Source organism: Dermacentor variabilis, chromosome 11 (assembly GCF_050947875.1).
Source record: "Dermacentor variabilis isolate Ectoservices chromosome 11, ASM5094787v1, whole genome shotgun sequence".
In the NCBI taxonomy this organism is placed as follows: Eukaryota; Metazoa; Arthropoda; class Arachnida; order Ixodida; family Ixodidae; genus Dermacentor; species Dermacentor variabilis.
The window spans coordinates 3,283,247-3,303,399 of record NC_134578.1 but is presented as its reverse complement, the minus strand read 5'-3'; the positions used below and the strand labels follow the sequence as shown (position 1 = coordinate 3,303,399).

The 20,153-nt window shown below is 46.4% G+C and overlaps 1 protein-coding gene across 1 annotated transcript; it reads right to left on the bottom strand.

Moving 5' to 3' along the window:
- Positions 1-7,159: 7,159 nt before the first annotated feature.
- On the bottom strand, positions 7,160-8,832 carry LOC142563160 (endochitinase-like). Its single transcript, XM_075673705.1, has one exon. It carries the CDS (start codon positions 8,790-8,792, stop codon positions 7,341-7,343), a length of 1,452 nt encoding a protein of 483 aa, XP_075529820.1. The 5' UTR covers positions 8,793-8,832; the 3' UTR covers positions 7,160-7,340.
- Between the last annotated feature and the right edge of the window lie 11,321 nt (positions 8,833-20,153).

Genomic DNA, 20,153 nt, shown 5'->3' with positions numbered 1-20,153 from the left:
TTGCCTGTCGGTCTTCGCACAGGATAACTTTATTTTCAAGGCAAAGGTGTTCTTTTACATACAGTCGACCGCAAAAGCTTACGGACCACGCGATCGCATCGCCAACAACCTCTTCGTGACCCTTCCGTTACGTCAGCTGCAATCGACAGAAGCGCTACACCCAGTTCCTCCCTTAGCCGATGGCCTCTCTATTTTCGCACTCGGCACAAATGTTTCATTTCTCTTTTCAACGCCACGTGCTCTTCGGCAGCCATGGTTACGAGCTTCTGTCTCGTGATCAGTATATCAATATAACTGTTATCAATTGCGTGCCCTTCGGCAGGCATCAGTTTGATTTACGGGTTGCGACGTTGGCTATTTTTTTATTGGCAGTTGTTATTTGCTGCTATGACCATTTGTTTTTATCGCACTTTGGTGTTTTGCAGACAGCGCTAGCATGAGTGCTGCGGCACTGCTAGCGAAAAATAAATTTCAGGGATTTCAAAGTCAGGGATTCGTCTTGTGTACGAACTGCATATGGCTACAGCTACAACAGAACTTGCAGTGAAATCAGTGCGCACATCATCATATCACCGTAGAAAGTCACAATGGCAGCTTCGCAAAATCATAACTATGACAGAACACTTATAGCAATGTTGTAAAATTGCTACAACTACAGAAAAACCTAGTAAACTATAGAAGGCAGTTTTACGAGAAATTTATTTGCGATGCAAAACTTTCGGGTGTTCCGCAATTATACGTAGGCATAAATTATTCATAAATTATCAGCTTACCCGCAGTTCCGTGGACGCCAAACACGCTGTTGCTAGTCTCAGCGAGTGGAAAAAATCAATTTGTCCTTGGAGACGCCGTCGCCGTATTCTCCTGCTGTCCGCGTTTATGCTTTGCACTGTTTTCATACTCACTGATGTACCCACTCCTGCTTGGGCGCCGAAGGAGTCTGCAGTATCTGTAAATAAATAAATAACAGCACTAGCGAACATACGCCTTCCTAGCAGTTGCCTGCCTCAGAGTGTGGGCTTTTAAGCTGCTATGAAATAGTGTAGCCCTAGTGCAGTCCGCATTCTTATTGTGTCGGACGATACCGTGAGCGAGAGCACTTCACGGATACCCTTCGCGCTTTGAAAGGGATCAACCACGGCTGTGGCTGTAATCGGGCGGTCCTCGTCCCCAGTCATGGCCCTTGGACGCACACTGCACTCGGCATCTGTGAAGCTACCGTCTTCGCGGAATGCTTAGATTATCCGGTCCACAGCAGTTCGACTCGCATTGGTTCGGCGGCAAGTTTGCCACTGAGGTACGCCTTTTATCAATAAACGCAAATGTGTATTCGTTCATCTAATGGAACTCGAGGTGCCATATTCCCTTCTTACTAATCCATGCGACTAGTAGGTCTATTTACATCAATATTTGGGCCAATATGGAATTTTTGTGTGGCCTAATGCCACTCTGCGACACGTCACGCTACTTGTACGCTGATGTGTCTACCGTGCGTAAGGGAAATTTTGTGCCTGCATCCATCCTTATTTTTTTTCTTTTTGATAACTGTAAAACGTAACTTTAGCTTTTCTCTTTCCGTGGGCAGAGGGCCAACGCTCTTTGAAGCCAAGAGGCCGTCAAAACACGCAGTAGTAGTAAACGTTGCGTAAAAAATAAGTATCGTCGCACAACCTGATAACTACCCACCGGCGTACCGCTCGAGGCACGCCGTATTGCTGTGATTGGTGCTATCAAACTAGAAGAGTGACGGCCTTACAGCAGCCGAGTGCTTTGCGTGAAAACGACAAACTAAAACCGCGCTGCGCGGCAATTGAAAAATGACGTTCCAGCGAATAAGAAGACCCGTTTCCGGCCTAGCGCTGCGGTCAACGGCAGGAGGTTCACAGCTATAGGCGGCGCACAAAGTGACGCGGCAAGCAGTTTGGCATGCGCTCGCGTGGTCCGTAAACTTTTGGGGCCGACTGTGCACTGGCTCATCTATTCTAACACCTACTTCATTTGTGCTCAAGTTTCATTACTGCTTCCAGGAACTTGTCACGCGTATTTCGCGTGAGAAGTTTAGCTACGATATTGGGCTTGCTTTTGACTTCCGATGGCCCACGATGTACGATGTCGATGCCACGAGCGTTGACTTTAGTACCCAAGCATTACCCTCTGCTCTTTTCTTTAGGCCTTCATTTCGAACTTGGGCAACCCCTTTAATTCGATGTTCATGTTTGTGGATTATTGTTTGAGTTCCACAATTTCTCTCTCAGGCTTTCAGTTCTCTCCATAGCTGTTCGATCTCTTTGCGACGTGGCTAATTTACAGATTTCATACATGTTAGTACTTTACGAAATACCTCGACAACTTTTCTGAAAGTCCTTACTCCTTCATTCATGAAACCAATTGAATTTGGGATGCCTGCGAGTTCGTTGTGTATTCCGGTTCCCGCAGTTCCAAACTTAGTGATGTAACTCCTAAGATCAGTCGCGAATGTACTAAGCCCCGAAGTTAATTCATTCAAAACTTCTACTACATCTTTGATCGATGCTGGTGGGCTGCTTTTCTGCAAGGACCCTTGAAACATTGCTCAAGCTACTCGAGTTAGTTTTGCTCGTGACCCGAAGAAAAAACGCAACAAAGAAAATTAACCCGCTGTGGTTGCTTAGTGACTGCTTTGGTGTTACACTGCTAAGCACGAGGTCGCGGGGTGAAATCCCCACCACGGCAGCCACATTTCGATAGGGACGAGATGTAAAAACACCCGTGTACATAGGTTTAGGTGCACGTTAAAGAACGCCAGGTGGTTAAAATTATTCCGGAGTCGCCCACTTCGGTGTGGCTCATAATCAGATCCTGGTTTTGGCACGTAAAAGCCCATAATTTTAATTTAAAATGATTTTGCCTGCACGAGTAACAAACCAAACCACAAGTAACAACCCAACAGTACAGGACGCTTGCAACACTGAAAAACGGCCATCTCGGCAGCAACAGCAACGACCCCAGCTAGTGCGCAGTCTTACATAAATGAGATATTCAAACCAACCTTCAAAATTGCAGAAGAGCTGATTAGTTGTCCCGCCACCGTCGCCGCTGCTGCCAGAAAGAAAAAAAGACAGCGAAACAGAAGGTACCACCCCTCGAGATATAGGCGATAGCAGCAACCACAGGAAGAAGCTTGCAACTGGCACGGGTAGATGGCGCGCTCGGAGTCGTCCACGTCAGTGGAAACCAGCAAGCACCGCACACTGCGAACTCGCAGAAGAGCTGATTAGTAGCCGTCCTCCCTGCCGTCGCCGCTGCTGTCAGAGTCCATGAGTGGCACACGAAACAAGCACCCTAGAGACACCTGAAAAGATTTCATTTGCAACCACTGTCTTAAAATTACACTGCAGTTACCCTATAGCACACTTCTCAGTATTGTCTTGACTAAGCTGCAAACTAATTTGCTGTAGCAAGAAAATCTTGTTCGGGCATTTCTGTCGCGGCATCTTTGTGGCATTTTTTCGCCATTTGCAACCGTTGCAATGGGCAATCTGTGAGGTTGTATTTGAGAATGGCGCAATAAATTATTGTAGAACTGACACGGAAACATCAGTAAATATGGTCACAGTGTAATGACTTATGCAGTTCTCTACTCGAGAACGTGTACGAACGCGACTACTCACAACGGAACAACCGTGGAACACACCCTAGTGGAAGTGCTACCTGAGAAGAAGACACACCAAAGATTATACGTACTATGCTTATATGGTCCATCCAGGGATCCGTTATTCGACTTCGTAAACTTCATCACGCAAGCCAGAAGACTATATAAAGGCCATAAACTCGTAATAATGGGGGATTTTAATGCCCCCCCTCCCCCACAAAGCATGGGGTTACCAGCACACGACCAAGAAAGGAGCGCGAGTGCACGATTAGGCGCAACAGAATCACCTCAGCCTCTGGAATGGTCCTGAATTAATGACTCGAATAGGCAACACTGTGTCCAGGGATACAAATCCCGGCCTCACTTTTACAATAGGAATATCCAAGGCGGAATGGACCCGACTGGAAGAAAAATCTCGGCAGCGACCACCACATCCTTCAGCTTGAAATCCTGCACCATAAGAAGCCGAGGAGAACCGGAACGGCAAGGCTGACGGATTGGAATGCCTTACGAGAACATGACATAGAAGAATGCATCGAAAATATTGAAGAGTGGCTCACCGAAGTGGACAAGACGGCGGAGAAGCACACTAAATTCATCCAACTCACGAAGGACACGCCGGCCGTACTCTCACCTCCTACATCTTTGGTATGCCAGAATAGGACTACTGAGGCGGTGGAAAAAGCTGAAACTTAACCACAAACTGCAGAGACGGATCGCTCACATAATAAAGCAAGCAGAAGAATACGGAGATAAACTCAGCAGGCAGAACTGGCATAAGCTGTGCGACCAACGTCAAGGGACACTCAGCACGAAGAAGACCTGGCATATACTGCAAGCCCTTCTAGCTACCACCAGTACTAACACCCAGCAACGACATGACCTCAAGAAAATCATTAACTCCCATCCAGGAACTGAGAAACAAATGCTGGAAGAAATCAAGCGTAACCTTGTCGGACACAATGCCGTCAAGGTTACCGTTCCCCGACCGTACAATGGCGAACCAAATCTCACCCTCGACAGCCCTTTCACGCTTCCGAAACTCCATGCCGCCCTTGCCAAATTGACCCGTAACACATCGCCAGGAAATGACGAGGTGACCAACAAGATCTTACGAAACCTCTCACACAAGGCCCTAAATGGACTCCTCGACTACATGAATAACTTCTGAGAAAAAGACTTACTCACTGCAGAATGGAAGCACGCAGAAGTCATTGTGATCCCAAAACACAACAAGCCACTACAAGTCAGCAACGTACGGCCCATCTCCCTTACTTCCTGCGCTGGAAAGCTTCTCGAACACATGGTTTACGATCGCCTCACCACTACTACAGCTTAAGGAAGACCTCTTAGACTACCTAGCACGCCACAAAAAAGTAAAAGGAGCCTTCGATAATGTGAAGCATGAATCAATCCTCCAAAATCTCCAAGACACAAACTGCGGAATCTGGACCTACCAATGCGTACACGACTTTCTCAAAGATCGCATGGCTACGGTGGCTATCGGCAACATCCGAAGCGACCAGTTCGAAATGCCCAACAAAGGAACTCTACAAGGGTCAGTCATTTCACTTTTGCTGTTCAATCTCGCCATGATCAAGCTCCCACAACAGCTCGATGGCATCGAAGATTTAAGCCATGCAGGATACGCCGACAATATAACGTTATGGACAAAAGCGCCCACAACCGGCCAACAGCAAACTACCCTCCAAGAGGCGATCTATCAGATAGAACAGTACTTCTAAAAATGCGGTCTCCAGTGTGCTCCCGAAAAAATCATAGCTACTTATACTCAAGGCAAGGATTCGGGGAAGACCACCAGCCTACGTCGCTCCAGATCCCAACGCCAGACTCAATGGAATCGATATCCCTCAAGTTGGCTCTCTCCGCGTCCTTGTACTCATAATACATAAAGGTGGTTCTGGCGCAGCTACACTTCCGAAGCTTCAGAAGACCGTAACACAAGTAACCCATCTCATTCGGCGTATAACCACCCAAAGAAGAGGAATTCAAGAGCAGGAAACCGTCCAATTAATCCAAGTACTCCTTGTAAGCCGGATCACATAACGCACCCCGTATCTACCCCTCAAGAAAGCTGAAATTGAAAAACTCAACGTCATCATCAGAAAAGCAACCAAGAGCGCACTAGGATTCGCCAGTACGACCTCAACCACGACACTCCTCAAACTTGGCCTCCATAACAACTGGGAATAAATAAGCGAAGCGCACAGAGCCAGCCAATTAGAGCACCTTAAGCTGACTCAAAGAGGCAGAGCAGTAGTTCGCAAACTCGCATACAGTGAAAACTTTACAGAAGACTTAGAAGCGAAAGCCCGATTACCGCCACTTCTTCGTGACACTATCTCAGCTGTTCCAATACCTCGCAACATTCACGCAACATGCCACAAAGACAGAAGACAAGCGAGAGTTAGAGCGCTTAGGAAGAAAGACTCAAAGAACCCCAACTCGAGATATACAGATGCGGCAAGATATCCAGGTAGAAGAGCATACGCAATTACAGTGACCAACAACCGAGGGAAGGAGCTAATCGCTGCCACCATACCGGCCAAAAATCCAGAAATGGCGGAGGAAGTGGCCATCGTCCTTGGCATCGCCACATGCAAAGACACAGCAATCATCTTGAGCGACTCGCAACCGGCATGTGGAAACCTACGAAAAGGCCAAATTTCTGCCGCAGCAGTGAAGATGCTGAAAGAAATAACAAGACGCCAAGAACTACCCCAAACCTACGTCGCATGGACCCAGGCCACGAACACCTGGCAGGAAACGAAGCAGAACACGCTGTCGCTCGAGAGCATACCAGCCGGGATTTCTGCAGCACGGTATCCGGAAAGTGACGAGGGTGGTGGACATTCCCATCAGCTACACCGTAATATTGCAACGTTACCGACTGGAAAGAAGACAATATCATCCACCACATCCAAAATTAAGCAAGGAAGAAGCTACCACCCTCCGCAGACTACAAACGAATACGTATGTACATGGAAATATTATGCACCGAATGCACCCTCCCAAATTCTCACACCTATGCCGATATTGTGATGTACCAGACACGCTCCAACATATTGTGTTGGTGTACCCACACCATGAGAAAAACAGTCAAGATGATGCCTCGGAACCGCTACAAGTGATCGAAGAAACGTGGGAGGCAATGTTAAAGGCACAGAGCCTGGAAGATCAGTGAAGTCTGGTGGACGGGGCACGGGCTGCGGCACTAGCCAACGGCTTTCTGGACTAAGAGAGCCGCCCAACTAGCGCGAAAAAAGAACACTTTGTCGCTGTTTCTTACAATAAACGTTCATTCCTCCTTCCCAATTTAGACAAGTTGTTAGGTGTAGTTTACATAATTGTGATATTGTGTTTTATTGCTGATTCACGTACTTGTAAGCTTGATATACGAGTTTGTTTTGTTTAAATTTTTCAGTATTCAAAGATTTCTGAAAAAGAGAAAGGCCGACGGAATAATTCAGAAACACGCTTGATGCAGTGCCAGAAGTGTGACTTTATTTTATTGCGACAAACACTATCAGATTCGGTGTAGTGCCTTTCTGAGACAACGATTTCCCCATTACCATGTATTTATCAGGCACCAGCGAGCTTAAACTTTCTCTCAAGCTGCAATTTTCGACTACTTTATCTTGCTTGTACCCTTGCTCGGCAATAAACGTGAGACGCGTGTACCTGGGCATCATTTATTAGGACGGGAGCCAAATTCTCGACGACGACGCCTCCACTCTCGGTCGTGCCACCCCGAGATGGCCTTGACGTAGGGAAACGCATCGCCACAGACTCCGCGAAAGTCGTCCAGCGACACGTCCCAGATGCCAAGACAGGCTGCTCGGTGCTTGTAGAGCGCCATGCGCAGCAGGCGCTGAACGTTGCTGACGTCCAGGTAGCCCACCCACTGGTCGTCGCGAGCCACATACGAGGCGAACGTGCCTTTCTCCGTGGTGAGCCACGTCTGGTTGCAGAACTCGTAGTAGGCCAACATACCAGGCTGGCGAGTGTACGGTCCGGGTTTCCCGGGCCCCGACGCGGCAGCGTGGATGACGTGGTGACCCGACCTGAGCAGCGTGTAGCTCCTGGCGCCGACCGAAAGGACGAAGCAGAACTTGCGGAACAACTGCACGTTGCCCGCTCCGACCAGAGAGTGGCGCGTCTGCAGGACGTCAGTGAGCGGGTCGGGAAATGACGTCACCTTGGCTATTCTGTCCGCGTCACTTCGGTTTTTTGTGCCGTCTACGTCGCGCAAGACCCAGTTGCTGACGGCGAGGAACCGGTCGACATGACGGGCCAGTTCGGCGACGTTGAAGTACGCCTGGCGAAGCTCTTCGTTGTTGGGAACGGCGACGAACAGCTCCGCCTTGGTGCCCAAGGAGTCACGAAGGGCTGCAGCGACGACAAGCAGCTTCTTCCTGAACCACGACGCACTGCTGCTCGTCTCGTCTTCGCGCACCACGGGCATCTTCCACTGGAGGACGACGCCGTCATAGTCATGCTGGCGGAGCCATGACGCGACGTGCCGCGCAAACGTAACGACGTCCGGCTTGTGCTTCGACATGTGCCGAAGGGCATTCGAGTCGTCAATGTCTTCGCCGATCGCCACCATCACGGTCACGTGTCGGTAGCGGCTCTTCAGCTTCGCAAACTTAGTAAAGCCACCTCGCTCGACGTCAAATACGGGATCTTTCGCTACGAGCTCAAAATCTTCGCTGACTCCGACCGAGGCGTAGATTATGTGGCTGCAATAAGGTACGGGAATGTGCCCTGTACGAAACGACATAGGTTCATCTCGCTTGTAACTTGTGTGGTTGAAGTAGCAGACGACGTTGTATGACGGACTGCTGTCAACATCAAAGCTGAATGTCTCTTCTGTAGTAGTTCCCGTGTAAGACGTTGTTTGGTCGGCGGCCTCCATGCTTAAATTTGTCATTGCAGCGCTCGTCGTAACTTGAACTGTGCTACTTGTATTACTAGTGGTTGCGTCCTCGGAAATATAATTCGTGCTTGTGTGCGCTGTTGTCTCCGTGGCTGTTGGAGGCGTCGACTCTAAAGTCGGATCATCTGGTGTGCGCTCGGTCGAGGTTCCCAAGGAAGCAGTTGTCATCTGGTTTGCATCTTCTTCGCGAGTGTAGGACATACTTTTATATCTGGGAGTAGTTCTGGCTCTGTGAATTGGGTGCTCGGTGACCTTGGGATCTTGACTGAAACAAAAACACCGACACAACGCTTAGTTTAATGTAGTTGCCACGAATATACGCGTACTCTGCTGAACATCGTGATGAAGGAATCCATATGATTTTAGTCGTTTCTTATGCGACTTATCCACCACAAACGCATAGAACCCACAATAAATAAAGCACTGAGTAAAAAACAGATTGGTTCTAAGCAAGGCGCGTGCATACATAATGTATCGGCCAAAGGAGTGGAGGGAATATAGTAAAATTTTCGCAAACACTCTGTTCGTTAATTTGACATTATCTTTTACTGCCCTCTGCCAACGAATAAACGCGTCAGACTCTTCATATGATAAACCAATCTGATTTTGCATCCTGCATGTGCACCTATTGTGTGTCTGCGTTGTAGTTAGCGAAAAAAATGACGGATGAAAATGCCCGTCATTAGCGCACCTCCCCCCCCCCCCCCGTTTAAACGGAACATGAAATAAGTGCGTCCTGACACAAAACGTTGTCTCCTTTTCAGAAAACTTCACTCGCAACTAAAGAGCAGGAGAGCGCTGAGCTACAGATATTGCGAGCTGCTCCTAAAAGTAAAACATTGCGAATTTTTAATGCTGCCTTCCTTTCAAGTTAAGAGAATCACAGAAGAGTAGTCGTACAAATGCATGGTATATATTATTTTATTACAAATATAATTAAAGATCCTATGAGAATCACTGCGAGACATAAATTTGGCCCAGGCAGGGTCGGGAGTGTCGAAAGCTAGTTGTACATCAAATCCCATTCGTGTGCGATCGCCGTTACATTAGGCAAACGGGGAAATTCTATCAACGATGTCCTACGTGAACATGCGGCTTCATTTAAAGGCTCCTAGTAGAGTCATCTCGCCTCCCTTTGTTAAAGATGTGGTCGCACCCCGATATTTGGTAAGTGCAGGATAGTTAAAAGATGCCCCAAACAGCGCGCGCACGCGATTTTTGAAACCTCTAGCATCGTGACACGAGGTGATGTATGCTGCAGTTCTCCACCCCTACCCTTATCGAAAAATGAAATGGAATAAGTGTCCTGCTGACATTTTTCTCTTTTTATGTTTAACCTTCTTCAAGCTTTTTCATGCTTCTTTCATAAATGAAGCATTTGGTACATAGTTTTGTACTTTGTCGCTTCACGGAAAGACAGCTGTTTCACAAGATGTACGAACCAGCTCGAATAAACACGTTGTTACCGTGTGTTCGGTTCACTTAAAGAAGCTAAAGTATACAGAAATAATTTAGATAACACCACTACAGCATCCCTCATAACACAGTGCACATTTTCAGTGCGGTAAAGCTATAATTTAAGGACCTGCCTCAGTGAGCTACGTCTATGCCCACATCCATGTTGGCCACTATTTTTTACGTGGTAATTCATGGTACAAAGTGCTTAATAACCGTTGCGTAGCGAGGCAGTGGTGCTCTCTCGAGCACGTGTGAAAGGTGCTTCAGTTGCTAGGACTCGTATGACCGACAGCGGTTTAATCTCAACAAAGTAATTTTTTTTTCAATGGCACGCGTCAGCTTTTTTGCCATGAACTCGTCAATTGGAATTTTTGGCTCCTCACTAAGCTAAGACTCTTCGAAATCAACGCAACCTTGTCTCCAAGAACTGAATTGTCTGGTCTTACGTGCTAGAACCCCGATTCGACAATGAAGCACACCGTAGCGGAGGACTCCGGATTGATTTCTGGGGACCTTTAACGTGCTACCAATGCATGGGACACGGACGCTTTTGCGATTCGCCTCCATCGAAGTGCGGCCGCCGCGGCCGGAATGTTATCCCGCAACTCCAGTGCTTAGCAGCGCAACATCACAGCTGGTAAGCGAACGCGGCGGGGTAGCTTGTCCGGAACAATAGCGCTACCAAGAAGCACTAAACCAGTGCCCTATCTTTTTCTCTTAAGCAACATTAGCTGCGCTTCGCAATCTTGCCCGATATGAAATAACCCAGATGTATTTTTATCTTTCAATAAAACTACTACAAAGCTCTTGATGTGATGCTGTCATAGTAGTCATACCACTCGATACATTGAAGCAGCGTTGTAGTAAGCCTTCGATGCTCCTATCTTTCAGTATTGTAAGGAAAACGTTTGTCAAAGCATTTGGTGCCACTTCTGCACAACGAACGGGCGCATGGTGTGGATGGTTATGGATAATGGCATCCTTCTAGGAAGCGTGACATGGCACGAAACATGCGAATAATTCGACGGCGCAGAACTGTCTTGGCGTTGTTTTGCTAAAAGCATTAAAAAAATGGAAATAAAAGCTGTCCTCTGCGCCACGCGGAGGCGACCGCCGCTGTCGGCAAACAAATGTGTCGGCTGTTGACGGCACGCAGCCTTGCGGCAATGGCAGGCGGCTCACTCGCTATCGCCGCTTGAGGGTCAATTGCAGCGACATATAGCAACGATCAAATTGGATAATGGGTTAAAGTGAAATTTAGAAAAGAATAATTACAACGGTTAGAGGAAGCCTTGACTCGGCGCCAAATGTTGCATGGTCATTCAAATGAGTGTGAAAGCAGCAGTCGTCTTAATGGGTGACTACTTAACCGGATGGCGGCATAATAAGTTGGATTGAAATAAATTTTTCATATATAGTGACTATCGAATGACTTCTTAAGTAAAATTGTTGGAAATGGGCCAATATTTGATGAACTGAAGGATCACATTGACAAACTTACAGCAAAACAACACTTGCAGACGTTTAATATCGCTGGTTTTCTTTTTCTTGCTTAACGGGCGAACTTCGCCTTATTGATTGTTTACCTCTAATTTCATTTAGTATTTGAATGTTTTACACCCCTGAGCAGCTGACCTTAGCGTTGTACTTGTCCATCTTTCAGCAGACCATTCCATAGGCGATGTATAACACACCATCACCGAATCGAACGACGTTAACAAGATATAATGAGTCAAATGAAATAATTGCTATAAATTACGACTATTTCTCACATACACGACTGCTACAAACGTTAAGCAGTTCGTAATAGATCTATGCCCAATGTGTCCAATTTTCAATAACTGTAGACAATCATAAATCAAACACTGTGCGTGTATTAAGAACACAACCTCGTTCTGCAGGGATTGTGCGCGGGCCTTGTTATGATGTATGTGCACGCGAACGTATGACACGAACAGACTTGTCAGGACAACGTGTTTGGTGTTTCGAAACGCGCGTTATATAGCTTAGGGCCTCCGGCTAAGTAAGAAAGATAGGCGATACCAAAAATACTTCATTTAATTACAAATATACTCTCGAAATGACATGCCAATACGCGAAGCGAAAGTGGCTCAAACTGGCGCGTAAATTACCTGCCGCTTGGCCATGGCCTTAGGACAATTTCACACAACTCCTCTTTCAACTGTGCTAGAAACTTGCGAAACATAGTTTATGTTTGTTTTTACAATTGAAGAGATATGACTTCATAAATGAGATTTAGCTTTTCAGAGTTTCGAATATTCATCGCCGATGACACTGCTGACCCTTCGTGACAGAGTGCTGGATTGTAAACCAGCGTTTGACATTGTTGATGGTAAGTCAGATTCTTAACATTTTTCAAGATTAACAGGGTTATTTTCACGTGCTACACTCAGAAGACAGGGATAGCTCGCTTTTGTTCCAAACCGAAGGAAAAGCTCATATTCTGTACAAGCCGGTGGTCGACGTGGTCAGACCCCGCTCGCGAAGGCGCGCCCTATGATGAACGCTGGTGTGACACTCAGTTAATCAAAAGCGAGAGAAAAAAAAAGCTACATTAATTATAAGGAAGACTCTAGCAACGCAGTGCCGGATAAGTGATGCTATAAATGATTCGGTGGCGTATTTTAGGCTCAACGATGCACGAGTGAAAACCTAACACAATTTCCGTAAAATTCTTACTCACTAAAGGAATATCTTGTCTGTATCTAACAAGCTGTTGACTAAAATTGTTTGATGAGGCACTGCAGCGTGCTTAATGCATTTGCTGTTACTTCTAGAACATTGTCTGAAATAAGGAATAAAGTTAAAGGGAAATTGCACTCATAATAGGAAGCTAGTGTTGAATATTTTATATTGAAGTAAACTGCATTGCAAGTGTTATTATTTTAGTTCAATCAGAGGCGCAGATTGCGAACAATATTTAGCAGGAATTTCATTGCTCTAATATGAAATATGAAATATGAAAGGCACAGGAACGCACGCGAATGCAAAAGGAAGAACGAGGAGGAAGTAAACAAGTAAACCAGGCATTCGGGAGGATGCTCTTCTTGCCTATTTGTTACTGACAAAGCTATCAAATATAGTAATTTTCGGTGTCGTTAAATGAAGCTTAATATGGATTATTTGGAAAGCAATTACTAAGCGCCTGTGAATTAAGCAAGAAAAGATTAGAAGTTGAGGAAATCCCAAAATTTGTGATGTATCGTGTGTGACTATATGACCATCCCCTTTTAAGTGGATTCAGCTACATTCTGTAGACGAATGAGTACAGAGCTGGGAACTATACATTCAAGTTTAAGCAAGCCAACGAAGCTTTGAAATTCTGTGCCCTCTAAACTAGTCAACTGATCGCCACAGCACTCGCTCGAGGAGATACTAACCATCGGAGTGGTAGTACGTACTGCTTTAAACAAAACATATACCTGTGCCGAGGCGAAAGCCGAAGGCCTGAGAAATCACTATTGAAGTGCAAATGAAAACTAGTGGCTTCTTGCTTTCTCCAAATTTTCAACACACTGCCTGCGTCATACTATTCCAAATTTTGATGATCGGTGCTACTATTCTATGCCTTGTTGGCTTTACTCATGAATGTAAGTTGCGGGAAATATCTGTAAATTTCATGTCCTGGCCTGCTGCAAACGCCTCTATACGTCAAGTGCTATACATGGCATCACAAACAAGACGAAAGACATCAACAGAAAAGTTTCCTTCATAGCTTTCTGGCCTCTTGCGTGCGCGCGTGCTGGCACTGGACCCAAGTACGACTGCTGACCCCAGAGGCGGCTCTCCCTCCTCGTCCACAAAGGGCTCCGTGGCCGGCGGATGAGCGGCGGCGCGCCTGCTGCGACCGCCGTCGTCGCCCGATGGTCCCAGGCGGCCCGAGCTGTCCAGCGCCTTGGACCGCGAGGAAGGAGCGTGGGCGTGAATGTGGAAAGACGCAACTTCAAACGCATTCTTGCCGGCGGAGCGCAGAACTTTTGCCTCACTACCGCTGTAGGTACGTTAGCAATCAAGACCCGTCTGGTGTCACATGGTCAGGGGAAACGTTGTTGCGTGCTATAGAATACGCTTATTAGTAATAGAATCTACACACACATTTTATAGTCTCGTTCTCATTCGCATTACTTAGTGTTCTTTTGGTTTCTGCAAATAGACCACCGGTATTCCAGTGTGAATTGTTCGACCGAAAATTATCTCTTCCACAGATTATGCATCGATATCCTGTCGACATGTGATAACACGTGACGTTAGTCAGCAGGCTGTCTAGGTTTTACAGACAATATATGGAAATTGTATGTTGAGTGCGTGCAGAAAAGCACTCAAATGATGAAAGACACCTCGTGAACGGTTAAATTAACTTTTGCCAATGACAAGCTCTGCACACAGCTGCTTTTCCCGTTCGCTTCCTTCATCACCGTAAGCGTGAAATATGAAGCTCAGTGCGTTTGTGCTCCGAGCGCTCATGCGTGACGATTATGGTCGCGCCCACGTGGGGCCTGATGTCTATGTCCGTGCCTGTGCATTTGTTCGCTTCCGCATTCTGTGCCCCAGCTCTACCACGGCACAGAAGCACCAAGTCACCCTACAGCGAGCTTTGTCGCCTGGACTACGCTTCTCAGATCGTCTTCCTAACCGAAGGCACCTCTAACCTTCTCCGTGTGTTCCTCATGGGCGGGCGGCTGCTGGCGCGTGGCCAGCGTCCACAGCAGCGCGGCCAGAATGACCGAGTTCACGAGGAACGCCAGCGTGTACACAAGCCTCGTGCGCAGAGACGGCTGCTCCTCACGAACAGCCGCGGCGCCCTCGCGGCACCCACGAGTGCCCCGAGGCCTGGCTGCACGGCCGACTTCCATCCCTCGCTGATGCACTCCGCTGTAGAGCAAGCGTCCTATGCTGCTTAAGTGCCTCGATCTCGGCGAGTTCGATTCGTCTTGCAGACAGCGTTGCAGCGGTGCAAAAGTCGAAAAGGGGACAAATGCCGAACGACCCGCTATCGAATGCACACCGCCCATCAAGCGCGCACATGATCGCAAAATTCGAGCGTATACGTGCTTCTGCCAGTACTTTGCAATATAAGCGATAACTTTATCATGTAATGCCAAAGACGGGAACCGAACGTACTCATCACCAAACGTTATAAAAAAGTGAATTAGTCTATTTTTGTTAGTTTTGTTCTTATACAGTACTCAATCAAGTGGCTACCATCACTTTTGCTGACATCATTATTGCGCTGTACTGTTGTATCGTTGAAGCACCGCCCTGTTTTCCCGGTATAACTGCGTTAAAAATGTAATGCTATATTGAAGAAAACGTTTGACGTACATCGAGCATACTTAGTCTGATAGTAAAACTTTGAAGCGAACAGATAATGAAGCCAAGGAAAGCGTAGGGGCTGCTATTAACGACTTGTCGCCGGTGGGAGCCGAACCCGCAACCTCCACATTATGCGTGCGTCTACGCACTACAAATTGTGCGACTGTGGCGGCTCTTTCCACATCAACATTCTTGGGTACACGTGTATGTGTGCAATACTTACCCCGGGGAGTGTCATGTCGGCCAATGCTACTCGATCACAACCACAGTGGCGGCACGTCAGCGCCCGCTAACTCCTTTACCTTTGCATTGGTGGACAAGGGCCGACAACGCAAGCGGGATCAGGGGTTAAAAAACGCTAGCACATATTTATAAACATACCTGGAGAGCTAGGGATCAGCACTCGACTGATATCCTACGGTCTGTGAATGAAGCGGAATCTTGTACATGCATAGGAAGAACAATCACAAGAGAAACCACTGCGTAGTTGTGTACTAGTTCCTTTAAATAAAAAAGAACCAGCCCTTGCAGTGCTGCCTGCATCCTGGAGAAAATTTTCATAATGGCGTTAATGAAAAGTGGCCGCCTTCTGCCCTTGTTAATTGAGACTGGCTCAGTTGTGTGCTCGTCGCTGTCATGGCAGAACGGTGTACTCAAGCTATAGCTACCTCACTAAATAGTCAGCTCTACCGTTAACAACTGATTAGATTTCTGCTAAAAAAGCAGTGAAGGATTTCTATAGACTAACCTGGTTATCGTGTGAATTCAAAAAACACTCAGCTTCGCAAGCGAGAACCGCTGTCTTCTTCTCCTTCGCTTTCTCTGAAGGGCGGACCCCGTTGCTTGCGTGCCTGCTTGCTTGCTCCTTAAACCAGGGCGCTTACCCTTCAATGGTAATTGGTTACGCAGCCGGCAGTTAGATAAAGGAGGAGAAAATAAATGTAAGTGAGAAAATGAAACAGACAAAACAGACAAAACGTGGAAATTTTACGAAGAAAGTTAAATGAGCTAGTTTTAGAGACTTCCATTATTAGGGAAAACGTATGGTTCACAAAAACGAGAGCAAATTTGGTCGTATTAACGCAATTTCAAATAAGGTCGGTAATTTCATAAAGGATCCAATATTACTTCAGGAAATTAGCACCCGCTGTGGTTGCAGAGTGGCTATGGTGTTGGGCTGCTGAGTACGAGGTCGCAGGATTGAATCCCGGCCACGGCTGCCGCATTTCGATGGGGGCGAAATGCGAAAACATCCGTGTACTTAGATTTAGGTACACGTTAAATAACCCCAGGTGGACAAAATTTCTAGAGTCCTCCACTTCGGCGTGCTTCATAATAAGAGAGTGGTTTTGGCACGTAAAACCCCATTATTTTTAGGAAAGTAGCCTGGTATGCTTCTTACTTCACAGGGGTATTCTAACATGATCTGTGCCTAAAGCCCAGTGCAGAATGCCCGAATGAAAATAATATTCTAAAAAGGTCCACAAATAAAAAAAGCACCCAGTCAGGCGTGGTGGTAGTAGTAGAAGAGGAAGTCGTAGTAGAAGTGGCAGTAATAGTATAAGTAGCAGCAGTAGTCGTAACCGTAATAAGAACATGCTGTCGCACCAGGTGCCAAATCTCAGGCACCTTCAAGGTGACATTAAAATTAAAAACACCGCAAATAGTTATACACACGAAGCCAAATCTAGCTTGACATGTACAAGTTCGGATGTGATTTATATGCTTGAACGTTCCTTCTGTCATCATCATCATCATCATCAGCCTGGTCACGCCCACTGTAGGGCAAAGGCCTCTCCCATACTTCTCCAACTATCCCGGTCATGTACTAATTGTGGCCATGTTGTCCCTGCAAACTTCTTAATCTCATCCGCACACCTTACTTTCTGCCGCCCCCTGCTACGCTTCCCTTCCCTTGGAATCAATTCCGTAACTCTTAATGACCATCGGTTATCTTCCCTCCTCATTACGTGTCCTGCCCATGCCCATTTCTTTTTATTGGTTTCAACTAAGATATCATTGACTCGCGTTTGTTCCCTCACGCAATCTGCTCTTTTCTTATCCCTTAACGTTACACCTATCATTCTTCTTTCCATAGCTCGTTGCGTCGTCCTCACTTTAAGTAGAACCCTTTTCGTAAGCCTCCAGGTTTCTGCCCCGTACGTGAGTTATAAACTTTTCTCTTGAGGGATAATGGCAACCTGCTCTTCATGAACTGAGAATGCCGGCCAAACGCACCCCAGCCCATTCTTATTCTTCTGATTATTTCAGTCTCATGATCCGGACCCGCATCACGAACTGTCCTAAGTAGATGTATTCCTTTACCACTTCCAGTGCGTCACTACCTATCGTAAACTGCTGTTCTCTTCCGAGACTGTTACACATTACTTTAGTTTTCTGAAGATTAATTTTTAGACCCACCTTTGCAGTTACTAAGCAAGGCAATATCATCAGCGTATCGCAAGTTACTAAGGTATTCTCCATTAACTCTTATCCCCAATTCTTCCCCACCCAGGTCTCTGGATACCTCCTGTAAACACGCTGTGAATAGCATTGGAGAGGTCGTATCTCCCTGCCTGACGCCTTTCTTTATTGGGACTTTGTTGCTTTCTTTATGGAGGACTACGGTGGCTGTGGAGCCGCTATAGATACCTTTCAGTATTTTTACATACGGCTCGTCTACACCCTGATTCCGCAATGCCTCCATGACTGCTGAGGTTTCGACTGAATCAAACGCTTTCTCGTAATCAATGAAAGCTATATGTAAGGGTTGGTTATATTCCGCACATTTCTCTATCACTTGATTGATAGTGTGAGTATGGTCTATTGTTGAGTAGCCTCTACGGAATCCTGTCTTGTCCTTTGGTTGAAGGAAGTCTAAGGTGCTCCTGATTCTATTTGCAATTACCTTAGTAAATACATTGTAGGCAACGGACAGTAAGCTGATCGGTCTATAATTTTTCAAGTCTTTGGCATCCCCTTTCTTATGGATTAGGATTATGTTAGCGTTTTTCCAAGATTCCGGTACGCTCGAAGTCATGAGGCATTGCGTATACAGGGTGGCCAGTTTCTCTAGAACAATCTGCCCACCATCCTTTAACAAATCTGCTGTTACCTGATCCTCCCCAGCTACCTTTCCACTTTGCATAGCTCCCAAGGCTTTGTTTACTTCTTCCGGCGTTACCTGTGGGATTTCGAATTCCTCTAGAGTATTCTCTCTTCATTTATCGTCGTGGGTGCCGCTGGTGTTGTATAAATCTCTATAGAACTCCTCAGCCACTTGAACTATCTCATCCAAATTAGTAATGATGTTGCCGGCTTTGTCTCTTAAAGCAGACATTTGATTCTTGCCAATTCCTAATTTCTTCACTGCTTTTTGGCTTCGTCCGTTCCTGAGAGCATGTTCAATTCTATCCATATTATACTTCCTTATGTCCGCTGTCTTACGCTTGTCGATTAACTTCGAAAGTTCTGCCAGTTCTATTCTAGCTGTAGGGTTAGAGGCTGTCATACATTGGCGTTTCTTGATCAGATCATTCGTCTCCTGCGATAGCTTACTGGTTTCCTGTCTAACGGCGTTACCACCGACTTCTATTGCGCACTCCTTAATGATGCCCATGAGATTGTCGTTCAATGCTTCAACACTAAGGTCCTCTTCCTGAGTTAAAGCCGAATACCTGTTCTGTAGCTTGATCCGGAATTCCTCTATTTTCGCTCTTACCGCTAACTCATTTATCGGCTTCTTACGTACCAGTTTCTTCCGTTCCCTCCTCAGGTCTAGGCTAATTCGTGTCCTTACCATCCTATGGTCACTGCAGCGCACCTTGCTGAGCACGTCCACATCTTGTATGACGCCAGGGTTAGCGCAGAGTATGAAGTCTATTTCATTTCTAATCTCGCCGTTCTGGCTCCTCCACGTTCACTTTCGGCTATCCCGCTTGCGGAAGAAGGTATTCATTATCCGCATATTATTCTGTTCCGCAAACTCTACTAATAACTCTCCCCTGCTATTCCTAGTGCCTATGCCATATTCCCCCACGGCCTTGTCTCCAGCCTGCTTCTTGCCTACCTTGGCACTGAAGTCGCCCATCAGTATAGTGCATTTTGTTTCGACTTTACCCATTGCCGATTCCACGTTTGAATAGAAGATTTCGACTTCCTGGTCATCATGACTGGTTGTAGGGGCGTAGACCTGTACAACCTTCATTTTGTACCTCTTATTAAGTTTCACAACAAGACGTGCCACCCTCTCGTTAATGCTATAAAATTCCTGTATGTCACCAGCTATATTCTTATTAATCAGGAATCCGACTCCTAGTTCTTGTATCTCCGCTAAGCCACGGTAGCACAGGACGTGCCCGCTTTTTAGTACTGTATATGCTTCTTTTGGCCTCCTAACTTCACTGAGACCTACTATATCCCATTTACTGCCCTCCAATTCCACCAATAGCACTGCTAGACTCACCTCACTAGATAACGTTCTAGCGTTAAACGTTGCCAGGTTCATATTGCAATGGCGGCCTTCCTTTTGTAAGAAACAATATATCGGTGAAACGGGACAATCAATGAACGTCAAATTAAGCGGACATCGCGCGGGCAAAGCTAAAAAGTTTTCCAAAGCAGTCGCCGCGCATTTCAACGAACCAGGTCATAAGCTTGATGAACTTAAACTCTACATGTTACAGTCGAATTTCCGTTCTGAACGAGAAAAGAAAATACAGAGAATCATACCTTATCCATAAGTTCAAGACATTGCAACCAATAGACATA